The following is an 18,545-nucleotide window of genomic DNA, read 5'->3' as shown; positions in this document are numbered from 1 at the left end:
ATATAGAAGTTTTTCCATGCTGCAGTTGCATAGTCCCATGATGGAAATATGTGTAAAGAGAGTCCTATCATTGTTAAAAAGTAAGATGTCAATGTTAATTAATATTGAGTATGCATGCACACTTATGCTTATACAAAGGTACAATTTATGAGAACCAGTAGCATGGATCCAACCTTCTCTAAGGAGCTTTCCTCCAACTTAAATGGCTGTTGCAGTGGAAGAATAGTCAATTAACTTCGAGAAAGTGTCCTCGTGCTGGAAGAAGGCTTCAGACTTTGCTGAGTGGTAAGATATAGGTAGGATCCACTCCACTGTTCATATACATGAGCGCTATTTATGCTACCACTTCTTTTTAAGTAATTGCAGTGTATGTTTTTCAAATTAATTACAGTGACTGTTCAGGATTAGAGACTCCTTAAGAAATGAAACAGCCCAGACTTGCAGCAGCCCCTGCCAGCCAAACAGAGATGGCACACCTCTTGATCAAGGTCCCACAGCATCTCACCCAGTGGCAGGCCAGGAAGGATGCACATTCGGGTGCTCCTCAGACTGCAGAGAGAAGACCTGGAAGAAGAGGAGGAGGAACAAGGTGCAGTGAACTCCTTCACTTCTCCAAATCTGAGATCCTGCAAATCCCAGAAGGGGCAGAATGGGAAGCAGTGGAGGACAACTCAGGTGAGGGGCAGGTAATGGGACCACTTTAGCCCCACGGTAGCCATGCAATGAAGTACTGATACCCCTACCAAAAATTGTCCCTTTTCACAAGAAAAAACTGTGTGAGCCATTTGGACTGCAAGTAAATTGATGGACGCTTTACATGTGCATTGTATGCATCTGGAGGCATATGTTGTATAAATCTGCACTAACACCAATTCTAGCAATGAAGTGCATTGGAAAAGGGCAAAACACAAGGTAGGAGTTCCTTTCACCCAAGGTTTGCCTCTGTCCTTCAGGGTCATAAAATAATGTTTACCATCTGATGATTTCCCAACACTAAACAAAACCAATGATATTTGCAGTGATAATAAAATGTCTTTATTGTCTGCATATTTCATTGGTTACATTCATTTTGAAAAAATAGTAAAGTGTCTCCAGTTCTACTTTTTTATATATACTAGGAATACTTTCATCAGTAAAGGTATACAGAGTTCAAAGTAGAATAATTCTAGCATCAATTATTTTAGCACATAAAACAAATTAAGGGATAGAATTAATCTTCTAATATGCTTTGCCAACCATGGATTAAACAAAGTCCCTGTGGTATTTCATTACATGGAAAAGATACATACATATCTGACTATAGCTTACTTGATAGATTATGAGTTCCAATTTTACAGTAAAAGGCTTTATGAAAAATCCATCCAATGCCATTCCCTTTTACTTTAGTTAATGTCTTTCATAAAAATTTATGTAACTTGTATGGAATTAGTTCCTATTAAATACACATATGAAGTGCTCTGAAAAGGGATTAACACATCGACTCTTCTGATGTGTCAGTGTTATTAAAATAAAACGGACAGTTGTGGGGCATACATGTTAAATCACACCCGATCAATAAATTGATTAACAGCGTCATCCTAAACAAAATTGCATCCTTCTAAACTCATTAACTTCAATTGACTTAGAAATGTATGACTGTTTAGGATGTGACATGTCACTGTAAAACTGTCATTATTGATTTGTTGTTCACTACATGTGTGTACAACCCCCTTATGAATTTTCAGTCTCAATGAAATTCTTTGAAGTTTTCAGAAAATTATTAAAGACGTTTTCCCTAAGCAAGGCCCTTCAAATCCACTGTGAATTTTGCTTTAGGAAACATTCAGCAGAAATGTATGAGAACCACCTGACAAATTTTGAAAATCTTATTTAATTTTTTTATGTAATCCCTAGAAATTTCTACAAATATTTTGTCTTAGAAGGATCCTTGAAATTCTTCTGGAATATCACTTCAGGCAAAATGTGGCTACAATTATGATATGTGTGTGTTGTGTGTCAAGTTACTTTTGACTTACAATGACCCTATGAATTAATAACCTCCAAAACATCCTATTATTAACATCCTTGCTCAGGTCTTGCATACTGAAGGGTGGGACTTCCTTTATTGTGTCAAGCAACCTCATGTGGAGACTTCTATTGCTTTCAACGTTTCCTAGGATTACAGTCTTTTCCAGTGAGTGCTGTCTTCTCATGATATGACTAAAGAACGCTAGCCTCAATTTAGTCATTTTAGCTTCTTGGGAAAATTCACTTGATTTGATCTAGAACCCACTTATTGGGGGGGGGGGTGCTGTCCATGGTCAAATAACACTGGTAATATTTAAAGTTTATTTGTATGTATATACTACAAGGATGAGAACTCAGTTTTTACTAACTCCTTTACTACCCAAATAGTGAGTTAAAATGGTGGTTTAAGTAAGGGACAGTTCCTTTTGCAGTCATTGATTTTGTGTAAGCAGACATAAGCTGCAATTTAATGCACTTCACTATTGTGTGTAGTGTTCACCTTTCTTTGAAATGCAGTTATCAAAATAACAGATTTACAGCATAAGAGATCACAAGATTTGTATGAGTTGAACTAGCATACATATGTACAGCTTTAGGTAGATCACTCTAAAGTAATATTTACAGTGTAAACATCCACTTTTATTAAATTAGAAACAAAAATATCACAAATTTCACTTCACAATATATCTGTGTTGGTTTAAATAATGAAATCATTTCTTTGAAATACTATGAGGAACTCAAAAATAGTTTGATCTTGTCTTTATTTTTGTGGAGAAATTTTGAACTGAAGTGTCTTCAGAGGTTCTGGGGAAAACCAAAAATATTTGTATTAGAGACATTAATTTTAAGAAGCAATGACAACATTACTTCAAATGTTATGCGAAGATTGAAAAGGAATAAAATATACTTAAATATATACTTAATAAAATATACTTTAAAAGGAATAAATATACTTGGTGGAAATGAGTTGTGGATTCTGAATCTGCCTGTTGTAAAGCAACTGTTAATATGAAATTGCTATAGAGAATTGTTGGCATGGCACTCCAGAGAATCAGAAATACGGACTAGGAAGAAATACTTCTATTGACCCAACTTCTGGAAGTCAACAAAAATGTAAGCATCTCCACCCAGTTGACTTTCTTGCAAGCAGAACTGACGCCAATTTAGACAACATTTCTTGACACTAGATGCTCATAGTATTTTCATAAGTCCCCCTTTGTGCGAGAGGTTCACGTGATGGACATCAAACTTAGATATTTATTTTATTTATTTGTTTAAATTTGTATTCTGCCCTCCCTGCACTGGCAGGCTCAGGGTGGATCACATTTGTATACATTAAAATTACAACCACAGTTTAAAACATAATAGATACAGTATGAATATTTTTTAGAAGCCACAAGCAGCACAAACAGTTCATTAATCCATTTCTGACCATCACTGAGAAATAGTTTAAGAAGAAGGAAACTTTTTTTTTTGGAGGTTGATGTTCTAATAGGGAGGGCCCCGTTCTACCCTATTTCAGCTGGCAGGGGCCCTACCCAGCATCAACCAAACGCCTGGTGGAACAGCTCTGTCTTACAGGTCCAGCAGAATGATAACAAATCCCGCCGGGCCCACCAGGTTGGGGCAAGGACTGAAAAGGCCCTAGCTCTGGTCGATGCTAGGCAGGCCTCCCTGGGGCCAGGGATCATTAGTAGCTGTTTATCACTAGATCGAAGCATCGTCTGAGGCACATATGGGGAGAGGCGGTCCCAAAGATACACAGGTCCCAATCCGCATAGGGCTTTATAGGTTAATACCAAACCCTTGAATCTGATTCAGTACTCTACATGTAACCAATGCAGCTGGCGCAATACCAGTGCACTTCTCGGCATTCTGGTGATGACACACGCCACTGCATTTTGGATCAGCTGCAACTGCCGGATCAGATTCAAGGGAAGCCCTGCATAGAGCACATTACAGCAGTCTAACCTAGAGGAGATTGTTGCCTGAATCACTGTAGTTAAGTCGCAGGTTGAGAGATAAGGGGCAAGTCTGCCAAAGATGAAAGAAAGAAGACCAGGCAACCACAGCTACCTGAGCCTCTGTATTCAAGGAGGCATCCAGGATCATTCCCAGGCTTCTGACTCTCGGGGCTGGTACAAGTACCACCCCATCTAGAACAGGAAGCTGGGGTCCCAGATCCACGCACCCGCAACTCAAGTACAGGATCTCCATCTTTGTGGGATTTAATTTCAGCCGACTCTGTTTTAACCATCCAGCCATGGCTTCAAAAGCATGCTCCAGGACATCTGGGGCTGAGCCAGGCCGGCCACCCATTAACAGATATAACTGGGTGTCATCAGTGTATTGGTGACATCCAAGACTGAAGCTTCACACCAGCTGGGCGAGAGGGCGCATATAGATGTTAAACAATAAGGGGGGGGAGTATTGCCCCCTGCAGCACACTGCATACCAGTGGGTGGCGGGAGGACAATTTCTTCCCCAGTGCCACTTTCTGTCCCCAACCAACGGAGAAAAGAGACTAGCCGCTGTAGTGCTCTCTCCTGTATCCCCACATCGGCAAGGTGGTGGGTCAAAAGCTCGTAGTTGACCGTATCGAACTCTGCTGAAAGGTCTAATAATATCAGCAGCGCCGATCCACCTCGATCCAGGTGTCTGCACACTGCATACCAGCGGGTGGCGGGAGGACAATTTCTTCCCCAGTGCCACTTTCTGTCCCCAACCAACGGAGAAAAGAGACTAGCCGCTGTAGTGCTCTCTCCTGTATCCCCACATCGGCAAGGTGGTGGGTCAAAAGCTCGTAGTTGACCGTATCGAACTCTGCTGAAAGGTCTAATAATATCAGCAGCGCCGATCCACCTCGATCCAGGTGTCTGCGAAGATCATCCATGTGGGCAACCAGAATGACTCCATCCCGTGTACCAGGTGAAACCCCAACTGGAAGGGATCTAGGGCCAATAATTAATCTACATGTGGGGCCCATATACACGTAAAGTTTCCATACTCCTTAGAAGTACCGAACATTGAAGAATGGACAAGGAAGCTGTTGTACATGGCCGGAATGGACAAATTAACTAGAAATCTGAAAGAGCAAGATCCAGGAATTTTTCTGGAAGACTGGAAGAAGTTTAAGAAATATTTGGAAAAGAAATGCGATGTTAAAGGACAATTGTGGTCTTTGGAGGGATTTTAAATCTTATTAAGATTTTAACGAAGGGAATATATATAAGATCTCTACCATGGGTAACATAATATAATTGTATTATAGTGAAATAATAATCTCTATGAATAAACGGGGGGTTCGAGTGTTGTTGGAAGTCAATAGAGAAAAGGGGGAGGGGAGGGGGTTATATATTTAGAAAGGTTTAATTTGGATCAGTTGTATGTATTAACCAACTACTTTATATCGCCTCGTCCAATAAAATCTATTAAAAAAAAAAGTTTCCATACTCCTTTTTATGGCCCAGTGACACTGTAACCACATTATCCAATGCGTGGATTAAAAAGCTTTGCAATTTGCAATGACATGTCTCTGTGAGTAGCCATAACTGAAAATAGATGTCTGGGTGTTCTCCCCAGCCTCAGGATTCAGTTGCTGGAAGGCAGGTTTAGGGCTATGATTAAAATAAATTCCAGGGGCCTCATACTATCACTTATGTTGTATTCATAAATAAATTCCAGGGGCCTCATACTATCACTTATGTTTTACATCTCCAGTACTTTCTGCATCTAAAGAAGGTTTTCAAAGCTCAGCACATATAGTCGTCCTGCCTGGTTTACAAGGCTAGTTTTCATCCTCAGACTATGATCTAGCTATTGCAAACCCAGGATCCTTTCAAGTTCATACACTGTTAAAAGATTTTTTTGGCTGTGTTGCATGTGGTCAGGATCCAATATAAGTATGAAGGGAAAACACAAATATGGCACAAATGATACTGATATGGCACAAATGATACTGATATGCTGTCTTGGCATCTGGTATGAATAACTAAAATTAAGACTCATTAGCTGTGTTCTCCCTGCTGCTAACTCCATTTACATTGTTCTTACTGCTTTATCTTGTAAGTTTGCTTTGAGTACATCAGAATAAAGAGCAACACAGAATCTCTGTACACAAGAATGCTCAAGTATAGAGAGATGCAATGTTAGCCAGGAAGCATATTTTTAAAAGACAGAGAGCCAATGGCTCTGTCATTTTCACCTCCCCTTCGGGAGATGTAAAGAGTTCCGACTCTTTTAGAGCCTCTTCTGGGATTTAAAAGGCAACAGCTAAATCACTATCACTATCACCATTGCTTGTGTTCTCTTTAATATATTTACATACTCTGGGAAAAAGCCTCCTTCCCCTTTGTGGAAGGGGAGCAGCCCGATTCTTCCTGAAAACACAGGGGATGGGAGTTTCAGTAACTGGAAAGAAATTTGTGGGTCAGATGAAGCCACCAGGCAAAGGAGATGCGGGAGAAACTAATGTTTATTGCAAGCGACCTTACTGGGAGATCTGCGAAAACAGAGGTGTTGATTCTGGCTGAACCTTTTATGCTCCTTTTTCAAAGCTCAACTTCAGGAAACTTCTTACAGAAGAGGGGATGGAGCGGGGACATTTCTTTACAAAAATGGTGGGCACCTGTGAAGGCAGTTCTTCCTTTCCTGTATTCGATGGCAATTTTCTCTTCTGCCCAACTTCTTGGTAAAGATTTTGGATTTTGGTAAAGAATCTCACCCTCCTCATCCCATGACTGCTGATGTATCAAGAACAATTAGGAGTCTCTCCACACCCGTCAGTCTCATTCCATTTGATGTTTACCTGATGCTCTCGTCCCATCCCACTCAAATTACAACCACTATAGCTGAGCTTTGTAAGAAGCTTTCAGCTCTGTCTTTTTAAACTATTCCCAGCTAACATGGCATCTCCCTACACTTGAGCATTCTCGTGTAAGATGTCTCATGTAGAGAGACTCACATGCTTCTGCTGCTAAAGTCCTCACTGGGTGATTCCACACTAGTGGTTTTCCGTGCTTCAGCTTCCAAATGACCTCGATTTTTCTTTGTGTTTCCACACGTGGGAAGGCAATCCTAGCAGCAGCTTCAAAGTCTCTGCAGGTTTTGTCCATTTTTTTTCCATCCTGCTTTTCCCCGACTTATTTGTCCATTCGCAGCAAATTAGGGATTTTAATCATGCAAAATTCTTTATCCGATGTTCTCCCCACCCTTGCCCTTTTCTCTCGCCCTTCGAATCAACTTAATTTGATTGGCTAATCACGTTTTCTAAGCCACACCCACTACCTTTCCCTTCCCCTCTCGTTTTTTTTTTTTAAAAATTATAAAAAACGTTGCAACGTTTCTACAAGTCTATGCAGAAACATATCCTGTGTCATGTAACGGCAGCTGACCAATAATGGGTCCGTTTTTCAACATGCCAAATTTGTTACTTGTTGCTCGCTGACAGCTGACAGCTTCTGAGGCAGAGGGAAAGTGGGGTCATCGGTAACAATTCACCCTCCAAATGTCAATAACCAATACTCATCCCACGATATTGGCGGGAAATGCTCTGACCTAACAGATGTGTTTGTTTGATGCAATGTTTATATGTAGCATCGTTTTTTGGTGGGGGGAATTTTTAAAAAATGAAGAAGATGCACGTCTGTCGTCCCTTCCCCTGGAAAAAGCAATGAAGAATCGATTTTTATACTGCCAAATTCCGCACGATGGACTTTGAGCATGATGAAATGAAATGTCAATGCAAAACAAAAGCCTTAATGTGGAATCGGGGAGCGGTGGATTTGTAGGACACCACTGCAGCACGACTGCTCAGAAAGTCCGATCAAAATTGATCATGCGGAATCCCTCAGTGTCTGCCAACTGGAGAGGAGCCAACTAGCTCCTCTTTACTTGCCATTCCAATTCTTCTTACAGTTAGAGTTCAATTTGGTCTCTGCAGCTTCTGTGGGTCAAGAAATCACACAAAATCCACATAAAGGAACTAAAATACCTTACTCCTATCAAGGTCTTTTCCTGCCAGTTCCACTTGTTCACATCTCCCTACAGCAGTGGCATGGAGAACGTACACACCATTCTGTCATCCAAGCAATGCCTGGGGTTAGATAACTTGCTCTTGTACTAGGTGTCCCTGTAATCCTGTTACAAATAATAATGCCACTTGGCTGCTTTATTTTTGTTCATATTTGACTATCTTAATTCTACTGCATTCAAACCCTGGCAGTTGTGAGAAGCATCAAATATTGGGGACCACTTGTTTGAATCTACCCATAGTCTTAAGACCTTTCTACAATGCCTTTTTGACCCACTGGATACATATCAAGTTACCATTACCAACCCAGGATCTGAGAGTCATTTATAGAAACCAAAGATGTGGGCCTGCTCTGTCAGATTCAGGAGCAGCTTAAATTTTGGTTAAACAGAAAGATGTGTAGCAAAAGTTGTGGCAGACATTCTTTAACTTAAAAATGCTATTGTTTTTATCCTCAGGGACACGGTATTCACCATAATTAAATGAGTCAGTTCTAGTTTCATGCTTTGGTACACACAATCTATGACCCAAGTGAGCTGTGTGAATTAATGGTATCTTATGCTAATTTTCCTTAGGAATTCTTCACATAGCATTGTACTGTTATGTTAATAAAGCAATAATCTACCTAAGGTATCAGTCCTATGGAAATATCATATACTGCTCATGCGTTTAGAACTGTCTCTGCAAAACCTCTTATTGGGTCCAAGTTAAAAATATACATGTTTAAGGGTAAAGCGATTCTTTACTGATTCAGAAGAAATGTTGACTTACCAATGGGAGGTGGTTCAGCAGATCATCTACAGTGACATCATCATAGGTTTCCGAGAAAGCAGGTTCAAGGAATTCTGTTTCATCCTGAAGGTTGGCAGAGTTTAGTCCTTCTTGACTATTGCAGAGCAGGAACATAAATGTTTAATTCAGAGAAGGGCATTCAACTCAGTAACTTTTTTTTTCCAATTTATATACTGCCCATCCCCAGGGGCTCTTTTATTTCATGAAATAGCCTTTATTAAAATGATATTGCTATATAAAATTATATATAATATATAGTGCTTTTATAGAAATCAGTTTTACTTAAAGCACAATGATGAACGTTTTATTTAATGATTATAAAATTAGTGCTTCAGAACAAGTGGGCTGGTTTTCATATTCTTACTGAATCATGCCTTGCATACAAAGCGTGCAAAAATATGCCTGGATCATGATCCCTATTCTTTCTGAACAAAATTCCTGTTCTTTCAAGTTATTTTTATTATAAACGGTCCTCAATAGAAAGCCACTGGTAGAAAAAGTTGCTAGCGCTTTTCTGTATGTTAAAAGGAAAATTGTGTTAATAGCTCATTACTGCTCCAGACAATCTGTTTCTTTTGTGCATTTGGATGAAGCTCTTTCTTCCTACCTTCTTTTCCCAGCTAAAACAGAGTTCAAATATTTCTTTGCAGCCATTTGCTTTCGAAAGCGGCTATAGTTGTCAGTGAAGACAGCATCTGAGTGGCGCTTGACGGGCATCTGTTCTTCAAGGGGAGTGTTATTTCTTGAACATAAAAGACAATTGAAATTAATGCATCACGATGCAAATCAATCATAAGTATCAGAATTTAAAAATCCAAAATCTATATTTATTTAACTAGCTGGTAACAAGTTTATTCTCTTTTTTTTCTTTTTACAAGTCAAATGCTCCTTCCTCATTTTTTAACCTCTCTCTCTAATTAAATGCCGCTTATATTCCCTTGGAAAGGTCTGAATTCAAATCACCATGCAGACAGGAAGTTTCTTGGGTAATTCTTGGTCATTCACTCCTTTTCATCCTAATCAATCCCTCAGGAATGTTGAGAGAATAAAATAGGACAAAAGAAAAGTGTATAGTAATTTGAGTTTGTGGGAGGAAGGGCAGAGTAAAAATCAAACAATTCAATAAAAATACTCTGAAAGAAACTCAGATTTTGAGTATAAAAGCACTTCTGCCTGGACACTAAGGACCATTTTTTCATTGTAGTATCATTGCAGTCACAGAATCAACTCAAGGAAGTTCACTATGTTTCATCATGAAAGTAGTGTGATTAAAGCAAACATTATAACAAAGGAATTTTTTAAAATATGCATACTACTCACCCAACTCTTTTTCCAATAAGTGATTCCAGGTATTTTCTTGCAGACAGTTGACCCAAAAGTTTGCTGTAGCCACTTGTGAACAGTCCATCGGCATGTCTTGTGTTTCTGTAATGCAGATTTCTACTGTAAAATAGTGATCTACAGTCTTTGGATTACTTTTTATTTATTATTTAATTTATACCTTGCCTTTCTCCCGGCGGGGACCTAAAGTAGCTTTCATTGTTCTCCTCTCCTGCATTTTATCCTCGCAAAAATGCTATGAAGTAGGTTAGGCTGAGTCTCTGTGACTGGCCCAAGCTCACTCAATGAGCTACAATGGTAGAGCTGCAGCACAAACCAGGGCCTCCCAGGCCCTAGTCTGACACTCCACCCACTCCACCAGGCAGCTTGATAGTTACAATTAATCCAGGCATATCCACCCAGTCATTTTAGTTACAAGGTATAACACAGCTACCACATAGTTTCTAATGGGTAATTTCTAGTAACACAAACAGGGCTTGAAGTAAGAAAGGAGGAATGGTCAGAAATCTTCAATTTACCATCAACTCTCTCTCCCTTAATTAAACATGACAGACTTGTGAATTTGCAGTGGTTATTAGATATAAAACAAACTTACCTGTCCATAGCTCTGGAGACATCAAAATAGAATTTGTCATTATCTGGTAGAGTAGTTTGCAAAATGTCAGCCTCCGGTTTTAATGAGCCCAGAGCTTGATCTGATTCACTTGCTCCATCAAATGGCATTCTGTTTCCTAATCTGATTGGTGGAGGGAGGATAAAACAATGTTTATAAATGCCAAAGAATTCTGAGATTTAAGTTAAAAGAGTCAAAGCAGAGAAAGATTATTAACAGCAACATGTTCTAAAATAAGATGCATGTATTATATGCATATCTTTATTAAGAAACATTTATTTTACAACAAGTTCATGAAGAATGAAGGTACAGGCAAAGTGAAGTATTGTGTGCTGACAAGATAATATAGAACATGATCCAGACAAAGTGAAGTTCTATGGATTTCAATGGGAGAGATATTTACATGTGACTGATAGTACCATTCAAATCAGTAAGACTTAGAATTAGCTAACTTCTGGATCACATCCATACAAATTGACCTAAAACAGTATCAATATGAAATTGACATGATTATAAATGTACAAGCAGGGAACACCCACAGACTTATGGAAGCGGGTCACTTCATTTCCCCCTGCATCCCCTTCCCCACACTATTTCCTCTTTCTGCCCCCCTTGCAGCCCCCTTATCCCTTTTCCCTGCTTCCTTCTCTTCTTCAACCAATCTTTTTTTAAATATATGCCCACAGGCTTCAGTTTTATTTATTATTTATTTACTTCATTTATACTCCAACTTTCTCCTCAATGAGGACCTGAAGCAGCTCACATAATTCTGCTCTCCATTTTATCCTCATAACAATCCTATGAGGTAAATGAGAGAGAGTGTGACTGGCTCAAGATCACTCAGCATGTTTTTATTGCAGAATAGGGGTTTGAGGCTGGGTCTCCCTGATTCTAATCTGACACACTAACCACTACACCACATTGGCTCTCACATTTCCCTCATTTTCCTCCTTCTCCAGTAGCTTCTCCCTTGGAAAAGTCTGGCCAAGTTGCCAAAGTCATTTGGTAGAAAGTCAGATGAGTTGTGTGGTAGCTACTGCCTCTGGGACCAACCAAATCACACAAGTTGTGTGAAGGCTATCACTGGGCCCAGCTGAATTGTATGGGATCAAGTCATCTGGTAACCACTTCCCCACCTGGATGAGTTGCATAAATTGCATGGTATTCGTTGTATGATTATTGCTGCCTGGCCTGGCCCCAATGAGTTCTCTCTCAAAGACCAAAACACACACACCCACTCCCGTTTTTTACTGACAGAAACAAAGATTTGAAGCCTGGCAATATTGTTGTGGTTGCCTAGCAACAACCACTGAAGACATTCATTTCTTAAAGCTACAGGCATTGCTTTTATTATTTGGGGGAGGGGGTTAACCACACTACTGTATTTTTTTTTTAGATTTCAGATTTTTCTGCAAACTTGAGGCTTTTCTCAGATTTGTGGAAACATCTGTCTTGTCTATTCACAGCCCTACTCCCCAGATTTAAATATCCACCAATGTGGCCATGTTTAGAATTAGATGTATTGATGAACATGTAACCTTTATATAACATTTTCTCTCAGAACATGTAATAAACATAATACTGTACACCAATATTGTAATACTACATAAATGTCATGTGAAATGGCCTTGCAACTACTATAGCAGGGATTATATTCAAGTATAAAATAATAACGAAACTTTCCTCAAGCAGCAATTCTTTTCCGCACTAAATAAGAGAGCCTGATCCTAAGTAAGATTTCATACTGCTTTGGATCTTAGTCTCAGATAAATGTGCATAGGGTTGTAGTCATAATGAGCTCATGAACAGGACATGTGCAAATAAATATTTCTTGATATGAACACATGATTTTTTTAAATTAACCTTTGTTTTTAAGATTGTATTGCCAGGTAAAATAGCAGTGCATCACCATTCTGACCCTGCACTTCAAAAATGTAACTCAGACAGGATTAGCATTTCAAAGTTTGCCTGCCACATGTTGGGCACTATCAGCCATCACTGAATTGTGCCTGTGGTGTCCAAATATTTGGCTTATTTTTTCATGTGACTTAATTATGCTATTAAATGACAAATTAAAACAACACTTTAATTGCTAGAATTAGATCAAAACAGGACTTTGGAGCAAATCAAAGCATTAAATTATTAAACACAATGGGGCTGCATCCTACCACATTGTTCAGCTACAAGTATGGAGCCTTCCTTTAGTGCAAGCAGCCTGCACAGGCCAGTTCTTTTCATGTGCCATCTACACCCATAATACAATCAGTGTTCATTACCCCTTTCAGAGCCAGAACAGGAAGATCTTTGTCATATATATTTTAATAAGCTATTCTGTGGATTGGGCAATCATCCTTGATTTGGGACACTCGTTCAATAGTGTCCTCTGCTTCTTTGTACAGAAGAGGTGATAAAAAGGCATACTCATACATGGACCTGTTGAGTCTCTTTAAACCTTTTGATTTTGTGACTCACATTCTGTCCTGAATTGTCCAGTACAATTATGGTGCACTTAATACTTTGGCATGATACAAAATACTTTGTCTAGCCATTGTAACTCTTGCAAGTAAGGTGTTGTATTAAATTGTCATTTGAGAATTTAATTATGTTATGTGACCTAAAACTGTCATTCTCCAGCCCAGTGACAGTAATGAGATAAAATGTATGATATGCAAAACAGCACACAATTTCCTTAACCCTGGAAAATGACCACTTGCCAATACTCTTACTATGGATAAATGTCATCTTTTGGACTACTCAGAGGCATGAAGGGCTCGGATACAGAGTACTTGTGCAGCTGGAATCCTACCAAGTCATTTTTCTCCTAAAGCAGCCAAGCTTGTACAATATTATTATTTTGGGAATTCCTAATAGGGTGTTTTCTTCAAAATAATAAGTGTCTGCTGATGAACACTGGAAGGGTTGCTTCAAGGAAACTTGCCTTGTAGTAATAAAAACCTGTTTTCTCTTTTTAAAAAAAATTATAAAGAGTTGCTCAGTCCAGTGCTGTGAAGAGACAAAATGCACTCTATCCACTGCAAACAGTTTTCCCTTCTTAAATCTTAAGGTGCTATGTTGTCAAGGCAAGAAGATAGCCTTATTCTGTGTGTATTCATAACAATGCATATACTTTTTCCCAAACATAAGTTCATCGTTCACTTCACCCCTGCAAAAGTATTCCCAGGATTGGACCATAGGAGTTATGTTGGTGATATATCAGATGTTTATCTTATTTGTTGGTAGATCACTTGAAAATAAACTTAGAATGTTTTTCTTCTCTCTCTCCCTCTTTCTCTCTCTCTCTCTCTTTTTCCGTCTTTATAAAAAGAAAAAAGTCATGCAGCATGAGATTTCTACGCTGAGAAAGAGAGACAGACAGCCACATTACTCCCTAATCATTACTAGGAAAACGTTGATAAAAGATTGTAATATGATTTAACAGAATCTCTATATGCCTACAGGTATATTTGTTAAAGAAGAAATCATAGTTTTACTCTTAGAGTAAATACTGCAAGAGTTGGCAAACACACTGACTCTCCCACAGTAACATATAATCATATAACATATGATAAGCGCTTGAGAAAGGTTTTTTTTTAATCATTCATGATTTGCAATGGGTAGTTATGATCAAAATAGTCATTGCAGAAAGTCTGGAGCTAACTTTGTGTACAGCACTTTAGTTAAATCTCGCCATCTCTTTGAATGGAATTCCATTCTATCAGTCCTCATCTAATGATTATCATAACAATAATGGGAAGCCCTTTTTGAATGATCAAATTGTTTCAGATAAGCCAATAACATCATCTAAAGAGCAGCTGTACAAGAGCTCCTTTCATCTTACCCTGCCACTTCAGCACATATTAACAAGCCATCAGATGTTTTACACTCAACACTGTTAATGGCTGGAGCAGAGTTGGCACCCAAACTGATTTTTTTCAGTGCTGGTTCATGTTGCCCATGCAACCAATAACTGTGGTGTGGATCTAGATTTTTCTCCTTCTGCAATATTTTCATGTTGTGTTTTATATTAAAGATTTATAGCCCCTGCTGACATAATTTAAGGTTGACTTGAAGCTGAATGCTTTACACTTTTCTAGTAAAAAAGGAATACAGAGTTGTTAGAGTTGAGTCTTTTCAAGTACACAAGATCTTATATTTTCAGTTATAAGTGAAAGTTTTATTTTAGCTTGTGCTTCCACAGAAGCTAATTAGGAGTTGAAAAGAATTACTGTTTTAAGAAAAGCGACCTACTTACTGAAAAAGGCCCTTGAACATAGACGCTTGCTGCTAAAATCAATCAAGATTAACAGACATTTGCTAGATTTGGCCTATGGTTCATCTACCCTAGCTTAACCCAAGTTAATCAGAATTTATAAATGAAGCAGGGCCAGCCACGGTTAGTACTTGTATGTGAGACCACCAAGGAAAACTGGGATTGCTGTGTGGAGGAAGGCAGTGACCAGCCACTTCTGCTTATCTCTTGCCTGGAATGCCTCATGGGTGGGGTTGCCTTGAGTCAGTTGCAGCTGGAAAGCACATACTTCTACTTTATCTAATCCAGCATTGTATTTCCAGCAGTGGCCAATCAGCTGCTACAGGAAAATCCACAAGCAGGGAGAGCTGGCTTTCAACAACTATCCTCTGTACTAATTTTCAGATAAAACAAAAGAATCCTCTTCATCTGCAAAGATGCCCCACAACAAGACTGGAATATGTCTATAGTATAGATTGATATTTTCCTATACATTTAAGGATACATTCCTGTATCAAAGGAAGTATTTCAGCCACCTGTTTTATTCCTGGGGTAGATCACTTTGAAAAATAATAACAATGCAATCCTAAACAGAGTTACACCAGTCTAAGCCCATTGAAATCAATGGGCTTAGACTGGAGTAACTCTGTTTAGGATTTCACTGTAATTATCCCACTGTAAACACATTTGCAGGTTTGTTTTTCAAATCCAGGTTTGTTTTTCAAATGCATCAAACTTAATACTTTGATTAACAGTTTGGCCCATTGTTCATTAAATCAATGGATCTTATCCATTTTTCTCTCCCCCCCCCCCATTCAATGATCTGCTCCACACATAAAGATAAGTGCCAGTGACACAGACTCAATGTATATATCTATTTAAAGCCATATTAGATAAAAATATGACTTTCGCACCATGGCCAGCCATGAAAAAAGATTTTTTCAGCTCCCAAAATGCTTAGAAATGCAGCTCCCAAAATGTAGAATATATAGCCATCTGCAAAGCTAGAGGCTTTCTTCTCTTACAGTGTGACAAATTCAGAAACTTGTTTTATTGGGACAGTGACTGGTTTAGCTAGAGGAGCGCAATGAGAAGAGAGAAGTGCAAGAGAGAAGCCCTTACCTCATAGCTGAGTATGATCCCAAAGGAGGTAAAGCAAGAACTTGCGAGCAGAGGACACAAAGAAGTATAAGGGAAAGGAGAATCTGGGAACCACTTCTGTGTTCCATCTCTGGACCTGAATTGTCAAGGATGATACAAAGTTTACTTCCCAGTGTCTTGTATAAACCACAGTTTTAACAACAACAATGATGATGATGGTAGTGGTAGTGTCTTAAAAACATTGAGCTACTCTTTCCTACCTTTCAATTGTTTTCTGTTGTGAAACACAGTGTATTCGTTTCAGAGTAGATTGAACTGGATTTTAAACAAACCATCAGAAGTCAGTGGCTGAGGCAGAGATATAGATCAGCAGACACAGATGGAAATAGATGGGTGCAGAGATTGGCTGACAGACACCATTGTGCTTAAAATCACTTTGATCTCCACAGCCTGGTTGCTAGAATAACATTACAAAGCTTCTACGCTTCTGCTAGACTAAGGCTGTAATCCTCAGCACACTTACCAGAGAGTAAGCCCGCTAAGCAAAGTGGGACTTACTTCTGGCTAAGTATATTTAGGATTGCACAGCACCAGAGCAATCCTATGCAGAGTCCTTCCTGTCTAAATCCATGGAAATCAATAGGCTTAAACTGGAGCTCCTCTGCATAGACTTGAGCTGTAAAGTTAAACATACACAGGCTTAAATTCCTCACAGTTCCATCCTAAGAAGAGTTGCACTTTTCTTAGATGCTGCTGTCCATTTGCTTTGGACCATGATTACAAATAAAGGCAATTTGCCATTAAGGACAGCAGCTTTTTAACTGCAGAAATCTGTAAGAATTAGTCCAGGTTTTTAATATTCTGTAGATTTGGACAAGCACCCAGGTAATATGAGCTGGAGTTCTGTGATGCCTTCAGCTGTCATTATTTCATGGTCAAGCAAACAACATTGTCTTACTACACTGATCATGCACACGAACAGGGGAGGGGGGCAGCACACACAATTGTGGTAGAATGTAAAGAGCGTGGTCTAAAGGACTGTTGAAGGTAAAAACTATTGAAGGTAAACTAGAAATCAACATTCAGAGGAGCATCTGTGAAATGCTGGTTAGGAGCAAGAGGATGGAAGTTTTGACTGAAGCCAAGGAAAGCTTCAAAGAATTGGAAGATGAATAGCTAAAGAGTGCAAAGAATTCATTTTCAATCTGTATATAATAAACTACACACACTTTTTACATTCTACTTTGGAAATAGCTTGTATTTTTTACAGGAATCCACCCCCACCTCCCCCCAAAATTCAGCAAGATGTTTTTCTGATCTGAAGTCAGATTTGATAGGAGAAAGGGAAACTCAAACTTACTTACAAAGCAAAAGAGGAAGGCTCTTCTCTCCTTGGGAACGGGCAGTCGCTGGAGCGCAAGCTGCACTGGGAGCTCTCCTAAGTCCTGAATTGCTCCGCAACTGGTAGGCGCTCTGCAAGATCCTTCTCCGGCTACTGAAGGGGAATGCACAAAGAAAGGGTCTGGCGTGCTCCCTGAGACCGCTCCTGCTGGTCTGAAGTTTACCAGCTATCCTTCTTAGACTGATGCCTTTCCTCCCCTTCAGTGCATGTGAACAGCCTTTCAAGCTGCCTCAGTTTTATAGGGTTTATACACAGGACTTTTCTGCTTCAGAAACAGCAATCACGTTATGTTGAAGACGTCACTATTCCCAAGGGAATGAATGGAAAATCCACAATTGCTTTGTTCAGGACATTATGAGACAGGGGAAGTTGATATTTAATTCATGGGAAGCACTGGATCCTCCTCCCATTTGAAACTGATTTATAGCTATATTAATGAATGATTTAATATGAGTAACTTTGGACTGGCCAAAGCATCCCGTTTTTACAATTCATGCATGATCAAATACTGCCTTCAGTAACATGGAAGCAGCTGTATAAAATGTATTATTTAATGATATCAGATCTCTTTTTTTCCCTCTCTGAATCAATTAAAATAATGGGCCAGGAAGCCAGAAGCCACTTTTGCGTTGTTTCAAGGAATTTGGATCAGCAATAACCTTAGAAGGACTTGCATATGCCCCTCATTTCTAACGCTGTCCTCAAGAACAGCTGAGTTGGAGTACATGCATTTAAGATAATTTTTGCCTACTAACTTTGAGGCTAAGCCTAAAGCACTCTGACTTAAAATATTTGCAGCACAGAAAGCTTGCAATTATGTTACATACCATTTTTATGTAGTTCAGGGAAGAAAACTTGAGTATCTTGCTCAGTAGAGCCTTCTGCTTTTCTCTGTTAACACGGACACTACTTAGGTAGTGTCTTGTTCTTCATTATACTCAACAAGATTGGGATATAATCTTACAACGAGGATACATCGCCCCACACATATCTATCTTGGATGCATCCC

General features: G+C 39.1%; 1 protein-coding gene across 2 annotated transcripts; it reads right to left on the bottom strand.

Moving 5' to 3' along the window:
- Positions 1-1,051: 1,051 nt before the first annotated feature.
- On the bottom strand, positions 1,052-17,727 carry VIP (vasoactive intestinal peptide). Of its 2 annotated transcripts, none has more exons than XM_054985621.1 (7): positions 17,495-17,727; positions 16,156-16,270; positions 10,767-10,907; positions 10,151-10,255; positions 9,438-9,572; positions 8,810-8,924; positions 1,052-2,811 (listed from the first exon to the last, which is right to left on the bottom strand). In XM_054985621.1, the coding sequence occupies exons 2-7, from the start codon at positions 16,260-16,262 to the stop codon at positions 2,803-2,805; spliced, it is 612 nt and encodes a 203-aa protein (XP_054841596.1). In that variant the 5' UTR covers positions 16,263-16,270; positions 17,495-17,727; the 3' UTR covers positions 1,052-2,802. The 2 variants fall into 2 exon arrangements, with proteins under 2 accessions (XP_054841596.1, XP_054841588.1); XM_054985613.1 differs by having other exon boundaries at positions 17,499-17,727.
- Positions 17,728-18,545: the final 818 nt, after the last annotated feature.

Source organism: Eublepharis macularius, chromosome 1 (assembly GCF_028583425.1).
Source record: "Eublepharis macularius isolate TG4126 chromosome 1, MPM_Emac_v1.0, whole genome shotgun sequence".
Classification (NCBI taxonomy): Eukaryota; Metazoa; Chordata; class Lepidosauria; order Squamata; family Eublepharidae; genus Eublepharis; species Eublepharis macularius.
The sequence above is the reverse complement of the archived record's forward strand: the minus strand, read 5'-3'. Positions and strand labels throughout refer to the sequence as shown.

What these genes read in the sequence shown, in the direction of transcription:
- VIP (XM_054985621.1), bottom strand. Translation starts at nt 16,262, where the DNA reads ATGGAACACAGAAGTGGTTCCCAGATTCTCCTTTCCCTTATACTTCTT. An exon ending in GGATCATACTCAGCTATGAG is followed by an intron (nt 10,908 to 16,155) that starts GTAAGGGCTTCT and finishes TCCACCAATCAG; the next exon opens with ATTAGGAAACAGAATGCCAT. An exon ending in CTTATTGGAAAAAGAGTTGG is followed by an intron (nt 9,573 to 10,150) that starts GTGAGTAGTATG and finishes TTTATGTTCAAG; the next exon opens with AAATAACACTCCCCTTGAAG.